This window comes from Myotis myotis, unplaced genomic scaffold (genome assembly GCF_014108235.1).
Source record: "Myotis myotis isolate mMyoMyo1 unplaced genomic scaffold, mMyoMyo1.p scaffold_m19_p_6, whole genome shotgun sequence".
Taxonomy (NCBI): domain Eukaryota; kingdom Metazoa; phylum Chordata; class Mammalia; order Chiroptera; family Vespertilionidae; genus Myotis; species Myotis myotis.
Window position 1 is genome coordinate 47,668,024 of NW_023416368.1, and position 14,039 is coordinate 47,682,062.

General features: G+C 40.1%; 1 protein-coding gene across 2 annotated transcripts; it reads right to left on the bottom strand.

The window, feature by feature from the left end:
• Nucleotides 1-533: 533 nt before the first annotated feature.
• PCDH18 (protocadherin 18) lies at nt 534-12,730 on the bottom strand. 2 transcript variants are annotated; one of them, XM_036314427.1, is made up of 4 exons: nt 9,776-12,730; nt 8,959-9,044; nt 8,705-8,868; nt 534-2,512 (listed from the first exon to the last, which is right to left on the bottom strand). In XM_036314427.1, exons 1-4 carry the CDS (start codon nt 12,248-12,250, stop codon nt 1,845-1,847), a joined length of 3,393 nt encoding a protein of 1,130 aa, XP_036170320.1. In that variant the 5' UTR covers nt 12,251-12,730; the 3' UTR covers nt 534-1,844. The 2 variants fall into 2 exon arrangements, with proteins under 2 accessions (XP_036170320.1, XP_036170319.1); XM_036314426.1 differs by having other exon boundaries at nt 8,959-9,047.
• Between the last annotated feature and the right edge of the window lie 1,309 nt (nt 12,731-14,039).

The window sequence follows — 14,039 nt, forward strand, 5'->3', positions numbered from 1 at the left end:
CATTTTTTTTCCAACACAACTTAATACAAAATGCTCTGAGAACTTTTTTTTTAATTTAAAAAGTGGTCAAGCAATTACTATTTGATTACTCCATGTTCTTTATACTTCAAGTGCATTTAAATTATTTAATCTACTGGGAATATTATAGACTCTTTTCATTCCCATTACAGGTCTCAAATTCAATCCTTTTCCCTTGTGTTTTTCTTGTTAGCCAATCCAGCTGAATGTTCCCTCTTTTTTTTTTTTAATTAAATGTGTGGGGTTTTTAAATTGATTTCAGAGAGGAAGGGAGAGAGATAGAAACATCAAGGGTGAGAATAATGGATAGCTGCCTCTTGTACTGGGGATTGAGCCCGTAACCTAGGCATGTGCCCTGGTCTCCTGGTTCATGGGTTGAAGCTCAACCACTGCGACACACTGGCTGGGCTGAATGTTCCCTGCTTACCATTCAAAACCTAACATTGAATTATATTCTCATGAAGGATATGCTTCATGCAAAGCTTATGAACATATATATAGGAATAGGACTCTGATTTATGGACAGTTATTTAGCTTTACTTTAATTTTTTCTTTTATTTTCATTGACAGTAATATTTTCTGGAGAGTACAATCAAGATGTTGTATTCATAGAAAAAGCACTAATAGAAGCCTGGTCATAAATGAGAACAATCATAATCACGATCTCTTTTACCAAAGCATTCCACACAGAGAGATAACAGCACAATAAATAATTTGCCATTTGTCACACAACAAATAAAACAGAATTGCAATAGCAAAAATGTAATTTTATAAACGTTCTTATACTAAATATAAAAGCAAAAATATGAGATCATGCACTGGAGACAAAAGCTAAAAGTGAATACTATAGCAAAAACAACAACAACAACATTGCAAAGATAAAAATGTTCAAGTATTGTGAACGGAGAGGGGAAGATTCAAATAGAGCAGTTTCAGCATAAATCGATTATATTTACTACCCCAGGAGAGATACTGACATAATTGCCTTTGTCCATTAATACTTCATGCTGTTAGAATACATACTGTATCCATTTAAAGGACAGAGTCCATTTCCTTGGAGCACATCTCCTGTTACGAGGATGGAATGAAATTCATTGTTTACCTTGATTATAAATAGACAATAATACTTTAGGAGAAATATTCTCAAGAACAGGCCGGTGTGATCTCCTGGAATAGCAGGGGCCTGGGAGTCAGGAAAAATTGACTCTGGTTCTATTTTCACCATTGACTGTGAAAGAGACTGCCTAGTTCTGAAATAACATTTCACCTCATGTTTCAATTTTGCTGTGAGAATTGAACTACCAGAACTAGCAGAGAGCAGTAAAAATAATAACAACAACAATAATAAAATAGTTTAACATTTTTATTGATGCTTAATTATAAAAAGTATTGAAGAAAAAGTTGGATCACTTAATAGAAGAAAGAATTCTATAATGCTTTAGTGGGGCTGTTCCTATAGGATAACAATTTCTCCCCCAACATAACTAATCTAAGCGGTGCCTTTATACTTGATGGTTGAATAGTATATCAGAATTGAACAGTGGCTACTTTCTACGTGATTAGGAAAGACATGTTTGTCATGGGAGTAAAAAAATAAAATTTGTCTGTTAAATTACACATAAATATAAGGTACAAATGTATTTTTAAAATACAGATTGAAATCATCACACTTGCATTGTGTACATACGAAAATACAGTATTTAATATTCAATATACACAGACACATTTACGATAAATGCAACAATTTGGCAATGCCAGTTCTCTCAGGGTTTTCTCTGCCCCCTACTTCCATGTATCTGGAAACCAAAACGCTTGGCCCAAATCCCCTAGCTCTGGCGGACATCCTGAAGCAGTTTGTTAATCTCAGCCACTAGCTCACTGGCATCCATGAGTTCATGCTTCCCATCGTTGAGGTGGTTGAGCACGTTGTCAAAATCATCTTCTTCATAGTTTTCGGGGATCTCCTCCATGGCCGGCAGCCATTTAGCAGATGGCTGCACACTGGAGTGGGTTCCCAGGGGGGGCCCAGAGTTGGTGGTGGGATTCTGAAAATGCGTACTGGCCGCCCAGGCTGCCACGCCCTGTGGGTAGCCCCCAGTCTTGGCTGGCAGGGGTCCCTTCCGGCGTTCCAGAGAGTTGGACCTGTCCACCTCACTGGCCTCAGAATAGGTGTCCAGGGAAGGGGGTAAGAGACGCTGGAACACGCTGCTCATTTCTGAGAGCAGAGATGACGTGCCTTTGTCCCCAGGGTCCTCCTCTTTCGGGGAGTCCTTCCCAAAGGTGGAAAAACTCTTCTTCTTCTCACCGGAATCCGCAGGCTGGGTGTCATCCTCAAGACCCTGGTGTGGATGCTGCTGCTGGGGCTGCGCTGGGAATTCTTCCCCTGGAATGAACATGTTGCTCCTATAGTCAGAGGATGGTGAGGGCAGAGGTGGCATCCAGCACTGGTCAGAGTGTCCCAGGACCCTGCACTCCTCCGTGCACAGCCTCATGGCTGCTCTCAAGGAAAACAATGGGGACTCGTGAGTACACTTACTATGACTCAAAATGTTGGAAAAATGTATTTTATTCAAAAAAAATAGAATGAGATAGTTTAAAATCCTACCCTGATATCAACCCATTATTTTACACATTAGATGAACTATAATTATGGCTTTGATTTGAATGCTAGTTTTATGGACCCAGCATATATATTTTCTTTCTTGCTCATCAAATAAGAAAAGGAAGATTATGACTCATATTTCTCAGGAATATCATTTCTGCTACTCAAGTAACGAGACAATGGATTAATAACTTATACATGAGAATGACTGAAAAGGAGTTAAAGTGTGGGTGACGGAATATTTGCTGAACATAAATTCTAAAGAACACCAGAGCTGTAAGGTGAAATCCATAACTTCATAATGCAACCCGATAATCCTCAAGTAATACCTTTGAGTAGCTTTCTAGGTAGTGAAGTCTATCTGACCTACTTTACTTTTAATGCAAGCATCGAGAAGATAGTGAGTTATCAGGTCATTATATTATTGATCTCTCTTAAAGGTATTCTGGATTATTTATTGACTTGTTATTTAAACTAGCAGTGCAAATTATCTGCAACTACCAGGCATCTGGTTTGAAAATCAAATAGATGGAAAAGTCATCAAAAGATGAAGATTATGAAAACTCCACTGATTAGTTCTTCCAGTTGCTATGATGTCCTATTGGAATGTGAGTGACCACACTCATAGAAAGAATAGATGATGAGAAAAGCAGAAAAATAAAGAGGAGAAAAATCTCTAAATTTGGAAAATACAATAACTAAACTACATAACAACCAGGAAATATGAAGATGTCAATTATAGTCCAAAAGTCATCTACCTCTTTCAGTGACAATAAGGTCTCTTTAATATCACAATTTTCATTTTAGAGCAAATGATAGAATGCAGAGGGTCTAAAGTAATTTTCTTAGATTTGAATGAAAACTGAACTATTATCAGCCATACTTACGTATTTAGAAATGATTCTATAGATTTGGCTACTTAAGAAATATTTCTCTTCCTGTGAAATTTTTGCTAGAAAGGATGACTCTTAAACAATGCCAAATACCTTTTCAGTAGAAGCAAATTGCCTATTGTGTTTATTGCTGTATCCTCAGCATGGGGTAAACTGTCTGCAGAGAATAAGCATTCACTACATATGTTCTAATCATCATGGAAATACAACTCAAAACCACAATGACATTTCACCTCAAACCTGTCAGGATGGCTGCTATAAAAAACAAAAATAGCAAGTATTGGTGAGGATGAGAGGGGATTGAATGTTTGTACACTGGGGTGGAAATGCAAAAATGGTACAGTCACTATGAGAAACAGTAAGGAGGTAGGTCAAAAAAATTTAAAATAAGACTACAATTAATCCAGCAACCCCACTTCTGGATATTTATCCAGGGAAATAAGAGCAAGTTTTGTGAATGAGAAAAAATGTGTGATTGCTAAAAAAAAAAAGCTGAAAATATAAAGGAAGTAAAGAAAATGCAGAGATAGTATGAATACTGATTCCATAGGAATCAATGTGGGCCAAGAGAAAGAGGGCGAACATTGAGAATCCTTGTGTAATTTTGCTATGAAGAAAAGTTGCTTAAATGAGGAAGGATGACTTAAGAATAAAAGCATGTTTAGATGTGCTGACCCCATGCCTTATTGCAACTTGACAATACCAGCGATTGTTCCGCAATGAATGTGGACAAAACCAAAAGGAGCTGAAAGTAACTGGGATACTTTAACAGCAATGAGGTTTTACAAGCAGTGAAATAGCTAGCAAAGTGGTAATGAAAGTTTTCCTTCACTCCCCCGGTCTCTGAAAATGGAAAGGAGACTTGTCCATGTTGTCTTATTCACATCCTGTTACACAGAAGGGAGACAGACCTGAGGACACCTTTCATTCATTTTCTGGCCTTTAACTCTGTGGGAAGGGCTTAGTTGTTTGACTGATTTTATTTTATTTTAATGTTTAATGACAACGGAGACAAAAATTACACAGGCTTCTAAGAATCCTGAGCATGAGCAAATTTCTAGAAACCTGAATACAACCTGGGTGATTAAAATGATAGTTCATGTTTACAAATTACTTTGGTCATAGGGTGTGTGTTTTTAAACAGGGAATGCTGTTTTACAACCTCACAATAAATGGGGCCTTAATTCTAAAATAGTAAATTAACACAAATTTAAAAATTCAGAAAATATGAAAAATTGATAAAGAAAATTTCATGGAGGGAGAGATGGCAAAAAAAAAAAAAAAAAGGAGATGGAAGGGCAGGGTTGCAGAAGAGGGCATTTTTCAGTTTCCCTGACATTTTCAATATTTTCCCTGGAGACTCAGTTATTTGAAACATTTCCAGTGCACATATAACTCAGTGCTATAGAGGTTCCATACCATGTCCAATGAATAGGACTTGTTGGCAAGTGGAATAAGTGGCTGATCTCTCTGTCCTTCCTTTAAAGCTTTGCCAGGTGGTGCAATTTCCCCTGGGGAGGGAAGGACATGAGGCAAACAGAATTCTTCTTTCCCACTACATGACTATCAATTTTATCACTGAACTATATGAACCTTATAGGTAGGGCAGGAGGTAAGCATCAAATAGTAGAATAAAAAATGTGTGCCTAATTTCTTCCACGCCATTACTCAGTGAGTGATCAATCAGTTCTTCATTAAGGGCCTCTCCCATGTGTCCTTACATGGTTTCAGATGTAGTTCTGAGTCAAAGGTAGCAAACAGGGCCCTAAATGTCCAATTAGAGGGCCAAAATACGATGCTGAGAACATGTCAAGAAAAGAAAAAATAGTGGACATGGAGGTTAAAGTCGTTAAAGAGAAACATGAAACAAAATTTGAGAGATGATAGACAAAGTGAAGAGAAGCCAGTGTTTTAGGTAGAAAAGCCCATGAGCGAAGGATTGGTGTGTTATACTAAGCAGTAACCCTACCTATTGCAAAAGACACCCCAAAAAGCCAAAATTGAGAGTTAAACTAGGAGTGGGTTTCACTGGCCTTAGAATGCCAAGGTAAGTAGGTTTCATAGATGTTGCTGGGCCAAAAAAGTCATTTATTGATTTTGAACCAAAAATATAAATTAAAATGCTATGAAAAAGGTGATCAAACTCTATGAAAGATTTAGCAAAGGGAGGAGTTACTAGAGAGAGAATATCAGTTCATATGCTTGCACAGTAATTCAGCCATGCAGAAAGGTCAGAACTAGGATACCAGCCATGAAAATGAAGAGAACTCAGAATTAAAAAGGACTGTTTGAATTAAATAATCATGGAGGGCAGATTGGTGAAAAGTGGAATGAGCTCAACCAGGAAGGAGCATCACAAAATCAAAAGCCTTTATAAATCACCCTGGTGCAGCTAATACACTGGGAAAATGGAGATTTTGCAGGAATGTGAATAGTACGGCAGTTCAAAGTTGAATGAATCAGGAAGAAAATATGTTGACAAACATGAGCTAACAGACAAAAATGTATGCTGATTTTACTGCTCAGAATGCAGGATATGTCTGTGGGAATTAATAGAAAGAATGACCAGAAACGACTCTGTTGGCAGGCAATGCAACACAACATGATCTATATTTGATCACAGGTTAATGCAGGAAAAAAACGTTGAAATAAGACACATAAGGCCTAAAAATACACATGCTTTCGAAACTGCACTGATTTCTATTAATGGCATTCAGATGTGGACTTACTTTTTTCCTACTTCGGATATTTCCTGGGAATATAAGTTCACAAGACACAAGTTTTATACCCCAATGTGTTGGCAGAAGCTTTTGGGGTGAATAATTAACCAGAAAATTGGTGAAGTATCATCAGGAAGATGGTCATAATGAAAGGATGGTTATCTCTGTATGATACTTAATATGCATATTTCTTTCCCTACTAGCCAGACATGAGTAAAGCTTAAAACAGATTTATGTATCATTGGTGAAATCCTGGCACTCTATACCTGCCATCACACCCCACAGGGAGGCAGGTAGCTAGTCATACAGAAATGTATCTACTCTAACACAACCAGTTGTCATACAACGCCATACACCAGCAATATAGCTCTTCCACTACACACCTGGATTAGTATGATTGTGTAAATATGGAATTGTTTCTTAAAGGCTGCCTATATATTAAGTGGTATTATTAATGATAATATAAAAATGAGCCATTAACTTTGAAAAGAAATGTAAACTTAGAAGAGATCTAAAGTCAGTCACTATATAAGACTCACTAATATCTAGGCTTTATATCTACCTATTATTCCTCAATGTCTTTATTCTTTAACTTTTATTTTAATTTTTTTTTAACTCAAGTGCCAGATAACACTTCTGTCATGAACATATCTGATGTTGGTAACTTTGAAAATACAGAAAAGAGTGAAAGAGAAGTCTTGATTTTTTTTTTTTTAAAGTTATACCATGGTTAGGTATTAGAATTATACAATTTCAGAATTTAAAAAGACTTTAGGCAGCATTTAGGCCCCCAAATGGCTAGGGTATATAAGTAGAGGTAGTTATTCTCTTTTTAACTATGCTGCTAAATTAAAATTTCAATGAATAGACTTCATATAATTAAAAATAACACATAAGGAAATATTGACATTGTGCCCATGAAGTTACTTTTATGCCTTATGAAATAATGTAATTTGGTAAATCAAAATATTCAAAATTAGAGGACAGTATTCAAAATTAGAGTTCTGTCAGTGTCATAAAATCAGGGAAATTCAGCCATTTTATACACACACACACACACACACACACACACCCATTTCATGGGTAAGAATAATAAAACTGATTCTCTTTTACCAAGTTGTCTGAAGCCATATATATCCCACTATATTTCCAGAGCTTTCTCTTTAAATTGGTCAAGGAAATCTATGAATTAAAAAAAAACAAAACAAAGACACCTGGGCAAACGGGCTCTCATGTAGCCCCGTATGTAACTAGAAGTCCTTTCCATACATCCATCCTGCCAGAAATGCAGTATCTACTAATGTAATAACAATGAACTACTGTTACTAATTCCTATGTCCAAGTGGGAGAAGCAGCGCACGTGTAGAACACCTGTGGATCTGCTGTAAGCATTGGGACATCACTGGCAACTACTACTGTAACTGCTGTGACTAATGCTCCTGCAGCTACTGCTACCACTGCTACTATAACCATGAGAGCTAGAGTGTCTATTTACTAATTTGGCTTGCATATCTGTGGCTCTCTGAAGCGCCCACATGTCTAGTCCCAAAACTCTCTTACTGAACTATATTTAGAAAATGGATGTTTTATGGAACTCAGGCGGGTAATATAGTTTCCTTTTGCCTTTCATTTACCAAATGGCAGTCACTACGTCAACACGCAGTAGAGTTTAGAAACATACGTAGCCAAAGGAGCATCTGTATGTTCCTAAGATCTGATTTAACAGTACAGTCTTTAGTCACAGGGTTGCTTCAATGACAGTCAGTATTTACCCAGTTGGCTCAGAGAGTTGCTACTGCACAGTCAGAGAGAAGGGGTGCTAAGGAGAAAGTGGCTCAGAACTGACTAGGATTTCCTCCATTCAGCTGTATACTTCTAAATTCCTCTCTTGGATTCCTGTTTCTCTTGCACTCCAGTGTAGACATAAAATGAAAGGTGGTGAAAAATATTCTATGCATACCACCTACAAAGATGTATTCTCTATCCTATTTTTAGTGAGTAAAGTATACCATTTCCTAGTATATTTTCATCTCTGATTTTTGTGAGTTGGTTTCCATCACAGGAAATGTGTCCTCCAAATTATAGTCCAGTTCACCACCATGCACCAAAACAGGCTGTCTCCATGAAAACAGCCACCCCATAATTTTATAGAGAGTTGCTCAAGAGTGTCCTCTGACAGGATTGGATGGGGTAGGGAAAGGAGGAAAGCAGTGTGGTTTTCTATCCCTCTCTGCCCACGCCTTTCTTCTTGTCTTGTTAAGCTTTCATACTTACTCCTTCTCTACCAACTGCTTCACATGAATTTTAAGAAAATAACTTGAAAGTGTTTCAGTCTGTGTTCATTGCTAATAGTGTGCAGATTACAGAGACTCAGTGCAAAGGACAAAGAGAATATAAGAGTGGGAGAAATTGTTCACCTCACTGGTACAATAGATGCGAAAATAAGGATTGATGTCTCACTATCCCCTTACCTGCTGGGATCCTTCCATCTGTAAGAAACAGGTCGCTGAATCCTTCGCCCAGCAGCCTATCTATTGGAGAATCTCGTCCTAAATCATAATCACTGTCTCCCGCTTCACTGTCACCACGGCCACTGTCTTTCAAGCTAAATTTGTCCATGTCTTGAAGGGCATATCTAGAAAGATAAATCAGGGAAGGTACAGTGCTTATTCTTTAGCATCCATGTTATTTGACACTTAATAGGCAACACAAGGGTAATTCATACCTATAGCTCCTAGAATATTTGTTTCCTCGAAAACTTGGCCTTGGCTGATATTGCCCCTGGTGAAGCATTGAAAGAAGCTGGGAGACCTGCTGGAAACCAAATAGACAGAACTGATTCCTGGAAACAAACCCCCAATACTCACAAGCTTTCAGCAAGGAAAAACAATGAACATGTCCTCTCCCTTTTAAACACTTACATGTGCTGAGCTGTGGCAGACTATGCAGCTAGCCACTGGATATAACTGAATATATCCCAGAGAGATTTGAATGACCTAATACAACAGGTTTCTTTTTCTTTTTGAAAGAAGACTCCTTTACAAATTACAGGTCTATTTCCTTTATAGTTCAGCTTAAAGTAACCAGTTATAAAAATGCAGAGAAAATACTCTAACATACAACATTGTAACACATGCAGTTAAAATAATGTCAGAAAAATTTCAACTCAGGTTTTTGTTTGTTTGGGTTCCTTTTTTTTGTATTTTTGGTAGAGACCACACCTATGACAATAAAGCAAGTCCCTTTATTTTTTGCTTCCAGTATCTTAATCTTGGAAGTATGGGGATTCTAATCAGTCCTTTGTGAGCTTCATTTATTTTTCAATATTATACATGCAAGTAAATTCTTTAAGAAAAACCTGAAACAGTATGCTCAGGTGTGTGTACTTCCTACATATGCATAATGTAACTTTATATCCTACTTAATTTGCATATTGTTAGTATTGTTACTTCTTAAAGGAAACACTCCAGAACTAACACTTAGATAACTTCTGTGCTCTAGCAGCTACTCTGTCAGTGAATTGGTGCAGTGTATGATCTTACCTCAACAGCCGGAGTGGCATGGGTGAGCTCTAATGAGAAATTTTCTGGCACGTGGTTCGATGAGATTGTCACCAAACTGTTGAGGGACTGGTGACTGTTGTGACTCTGCCGGCTGCCCATTTGCCCTCTTTCTAAGGTAGGAGATGAGGATGGAGATGACCTGTGATGAGATCTGATAGGTAGAGTGCCATTGATGGTAGGCACCAGTGTAATGTCCCCTTTGTGAATCTGCCTGGATGGTCTTTTGGGGTGGTGCTGGTAAGTTGATTCTGCTACCCTGCAGTTGTAGGATCTCGTGTCTTTCTTTTCTCGGTTGCACCTGGTTGCAAACAGCACCATAATAACCAACAACACTGCACAAATTGCTCCTAAGGAAATAATTATAATCATGGAGACATCCAAAGATTCCTGGCTTGCTGGGGTCTTTGCTGTACTTGTCACTGACTCTGCGTATTTAAAGATCATGCACTTCAGAAGGACTTTGGTGTGCAGCTGAGGATTGCCTTTGTCCTGGATGATAACTGAGAGCTCCCATTCCGTGGAGGGAACAGATTCCATGCTCACATTGGTATGGATGTCACATGACCGTGGATCAATTACAAAGATATTCTCCTCATTACCTGCTACTATGGAGCAGCTGAGTTCAGCATTCACTCCAGAATCTCGGTCAATTGCCCTTATTCTTGTGACATGAAAGCCACTTTCAGCCCCTTTGGGGATGGAGATTTCTGCAGTATTATTGCGCAGTGCGGGCCCTATGACCACAGGGACATTGTCATTTTCATCAATGATGGTGAGCACAACTGTAGTATTGCTCACAAGTTGCTTCGGACTTCCTCCATCTCTTGCTTCAACCACAAAAGTTATCTGACTCACTTCTTCGTGATCAAAGTTTCTGAGGGCATAGATGCCTCCATTAGATGGGTCAATGGTAACATATGTAGTTATGGAGCTTCCCAGTATAAAGCTCTCCAAAATAGTATATGTAACTTGCCCATTTTCTCCAAGGTCAGGATCTGTGGCTGTAACAGTGGTGATAAATGCCCCTGGCGAGTTATTCTCTGAGATTGCTAATTCATATCGACTTCTCTGGAAGTGAGGTGGATTGTCATTAATATCACTGATTTGAACAGTAAAATGTTTTACTGTAGAGAGACTGGGCGTCCCCTTGTCCTCAGCAATTACAGTCAAACTGTATTCAGATCTCTTTTCTCTATCCAGTGTGGCATTGGTCAAGATTAAATAGTTGTTTTCATAACTCTGCTGAAGTTTAAAGTGACCATGTCCGTGAAGCTTGCAAACTACTTCTCCGTTCAGCCCAGAATCCTTGTCCTGAACCCTGACCAATGCAACAAATGAATCAACAGGATCCCCTTCAAAAATATAAGATATTTCTTCTTTCCCAGGGGACATGAGATTTATGTTAATTTCAGGCTTATTGTCATTAACATCCACAACCTTAATTACAATTTTGCAATGCGCTGGAATTGAATTTGGACCCAGATCTTGAGCCTGAACATCAATCTCATAGGATTTGGTAATTTCATAATCCACTTGCTTGAAAAGAGTCAAATGTCCTCTTTCTGAATCAATTTTAAAAGTCTCTATAATTTTGGGAGACACATGACTGCTGAAGGAATATACAATTTTTCCATTGGCGCCCTCATCTGGATCAGTGGCGTTCAGATCTAGGAGCAAAGTGCCAACAGGGGAGTTTTCTAAGAGTTGGATTATATAAGACTGCTGCTCAAAAACAGGGCTGTTGTCATTGGAGTCCGAAATGCTGATTTTTAGGATGGACGAGCCGGACCTCTGAGGCACCCCCATGTCTGAGGCAGTGAGCTGGAGCTCATAGCTGGACTTCAGCTCCCGATCCAGCTCTCTGACCACTATGAGTTCTGCATACTTGGCCCCATCTGTCCTGGTCCGGACCTCAATACTGAAAAATTCATTGGCCGAGAGAGAGTACGTGTGGAGGGAATTTTCCCCAACATCTGGATCAAATGCACTGTCCAGGGGGATCCGAGTGCCAACCGCTGCACTCTCTGATATCTCAATAGGGATGAGAGGTCTTGAGAACTGGGGAGCATTGTCATTAATATCCAGCACTTCAACTTCAATATGGAAAAGCTGCAGATGCTCAGTGGGTAGGGTGATCACATCAAACTCTATGGAACAATTCAAGTTTTTCTGGCATAGCTGTTCCCGGTCAATTTTCGCGCCTATGCTGATCTCCCCGGTATCCTCGTTTACTACCAGCAGAGGAGAATTCCCCCTCTGCATGGCTCGAAAACGCACGTAAGGATACGGTAGCTTCGCTAAAACATCCGCCACATCCTCGGATAGTCTTGCAATTACGGATCCAACCCTCTGCTCCTCATAAATCCTGTATTTCAAGTTCTTGCCCCATACATCGGGGCTGAACGACACCATCAGGAGTGCAAAAACGAGTCTAGAGTGCATCTTAGCATTCATTTGGCACGCAGACCGGTTTACGAGGTTCCTTTCACCAAGCAAGTTAAAACAGCAAAGCAATTCCCCCAACTTCCTCTGGCAACTTACAGCTAAGCTACATCTGGTACTTGAGACTTGCAAGCGGCTCTTAATAACACAGCAGCAATGAACAGCTCGCAAACTTTTGTTTTATACACACCGTGTCGCGGCTTCCAGATACGGTCGGCATGGAGGCCGGCGCTCGCATCTGCTTGGCTGGCTGGCTGGCTGGCTGGCTGGCTGGCTGTCCGTCCGCTCGGCCTGCGGATCCCAGTGTCACCTCCGCGGTGCTCCCGGCGCGTCTTCGGAATCCATCCAGGGCGGGTGGCGGCAGCGTCCGCGGCGGATCCTTGCCCGGCGATCCGGCCGCCCGTTCCCCGCTCGGCTGCAGACTAAACAGCCGTGATTGCCGACTCCGGTCTCAAATCTGCACAACTTCACTTCAACTCAGACAAAGCGCTCTTGCCCGGCGTGTGTTGAACCGCTTCCAGCCAATCAGCGTGCTTTCCAAATCCGAAGCTGATGGAGTCCCCAAAGCCAGGGCGGCGGCAGGGGAGGGAGGGGGAGGGAGGGGGAGGGAGGGGGGCGCGGAGCGGGAAGGCGCAGGCCGGGGGCGCGGGAAGGAGAGAAGGGTGGGAAGCAGCTCCTAGACTGCGCCTCCCCTGCCCTCCCGCTCCCTCCTCCCTTCCATGCCCTGCATTCACTTTCTCTGAGCGTGCCACGACAAAGGGGAGACAAATTACAGAAGAAAAAAAAAACAAAACTTTAAATCAACTTCTGGTCGCCAGTATTTCTATGGCATTTTAAATGGTTCTGGTTTTGTTGTTTGGTTTTTTTTAATTGGCTTTCTACTTCCACCAACATGTAATCATCTTGCTTTTCATAGTCATAGTCGTTAAGTACTGGTTTAACTTACAGTACCTCTAAGTGCATTTTGTTGGTGGAGGGATTTAATAACATTTGAAAACTTGCTTCTAATTATGCTTCTCAGCCGGCCTCCCCCCCCCCCCCCCCCCAAAATACTTGGATCTTCTCTGTGAGCACAGGCAGAGTGTCTTGGGGCTGTGTTTTAAGGAACAGAACCAATCAAGATGTTTCCTTCTCTGTGTTTCTTTCATCTTTATTCTTCGAAGATAAGAAAAGGGTTATTTTTTACTCTTGCTTAGCAAGACATAAAGGAGCACCTTAGGATTTCAAATTAATTAACAATGTACTTCTACCTTATATCACTTATTTCTTTGAGTTTGGGCAAAATTGGCTATGATATTTCTTTGTCCTGTACTTGAAAAAAATCCTCCTTCTTATGTTGGGTAAAAGACATTTCATGCTTTAGCATGCCAATGCCTACCAAGGTGTTATGTATACATGGTGAGTCTTCACAATCCTTGGGGGGGGGGGGGGGGCGGGGGCGGGGGATGACACAGGGGCTCCATAGTTTAAAAGTCAAATTGTTATAATAATATGCATTATTTATGAAAACACTTTTCAGATATGTGGGGTTTTTTTTAAAACCCAAAGCTTGTTTACATTGAGAAAAATAAAATGCCTGAGCTGAAAATTGCATTTTGTGTGCATCAAAATGCTAGGCAGTATCACGGGAGGCTGTGCTCTATCCAGGTCACAGGAACTGAGATGGTATTCTTATTTGAAAATATGATTATTTATGATGTTCTTTCTGCTCTGCAATTCCTTTTAAGTTTATCATCGGGGGGGGGGGGGGGTTTCTTGCTGCTTTTCCCCCCATACCTCTTGCATTAATCCTCAGCTGTCT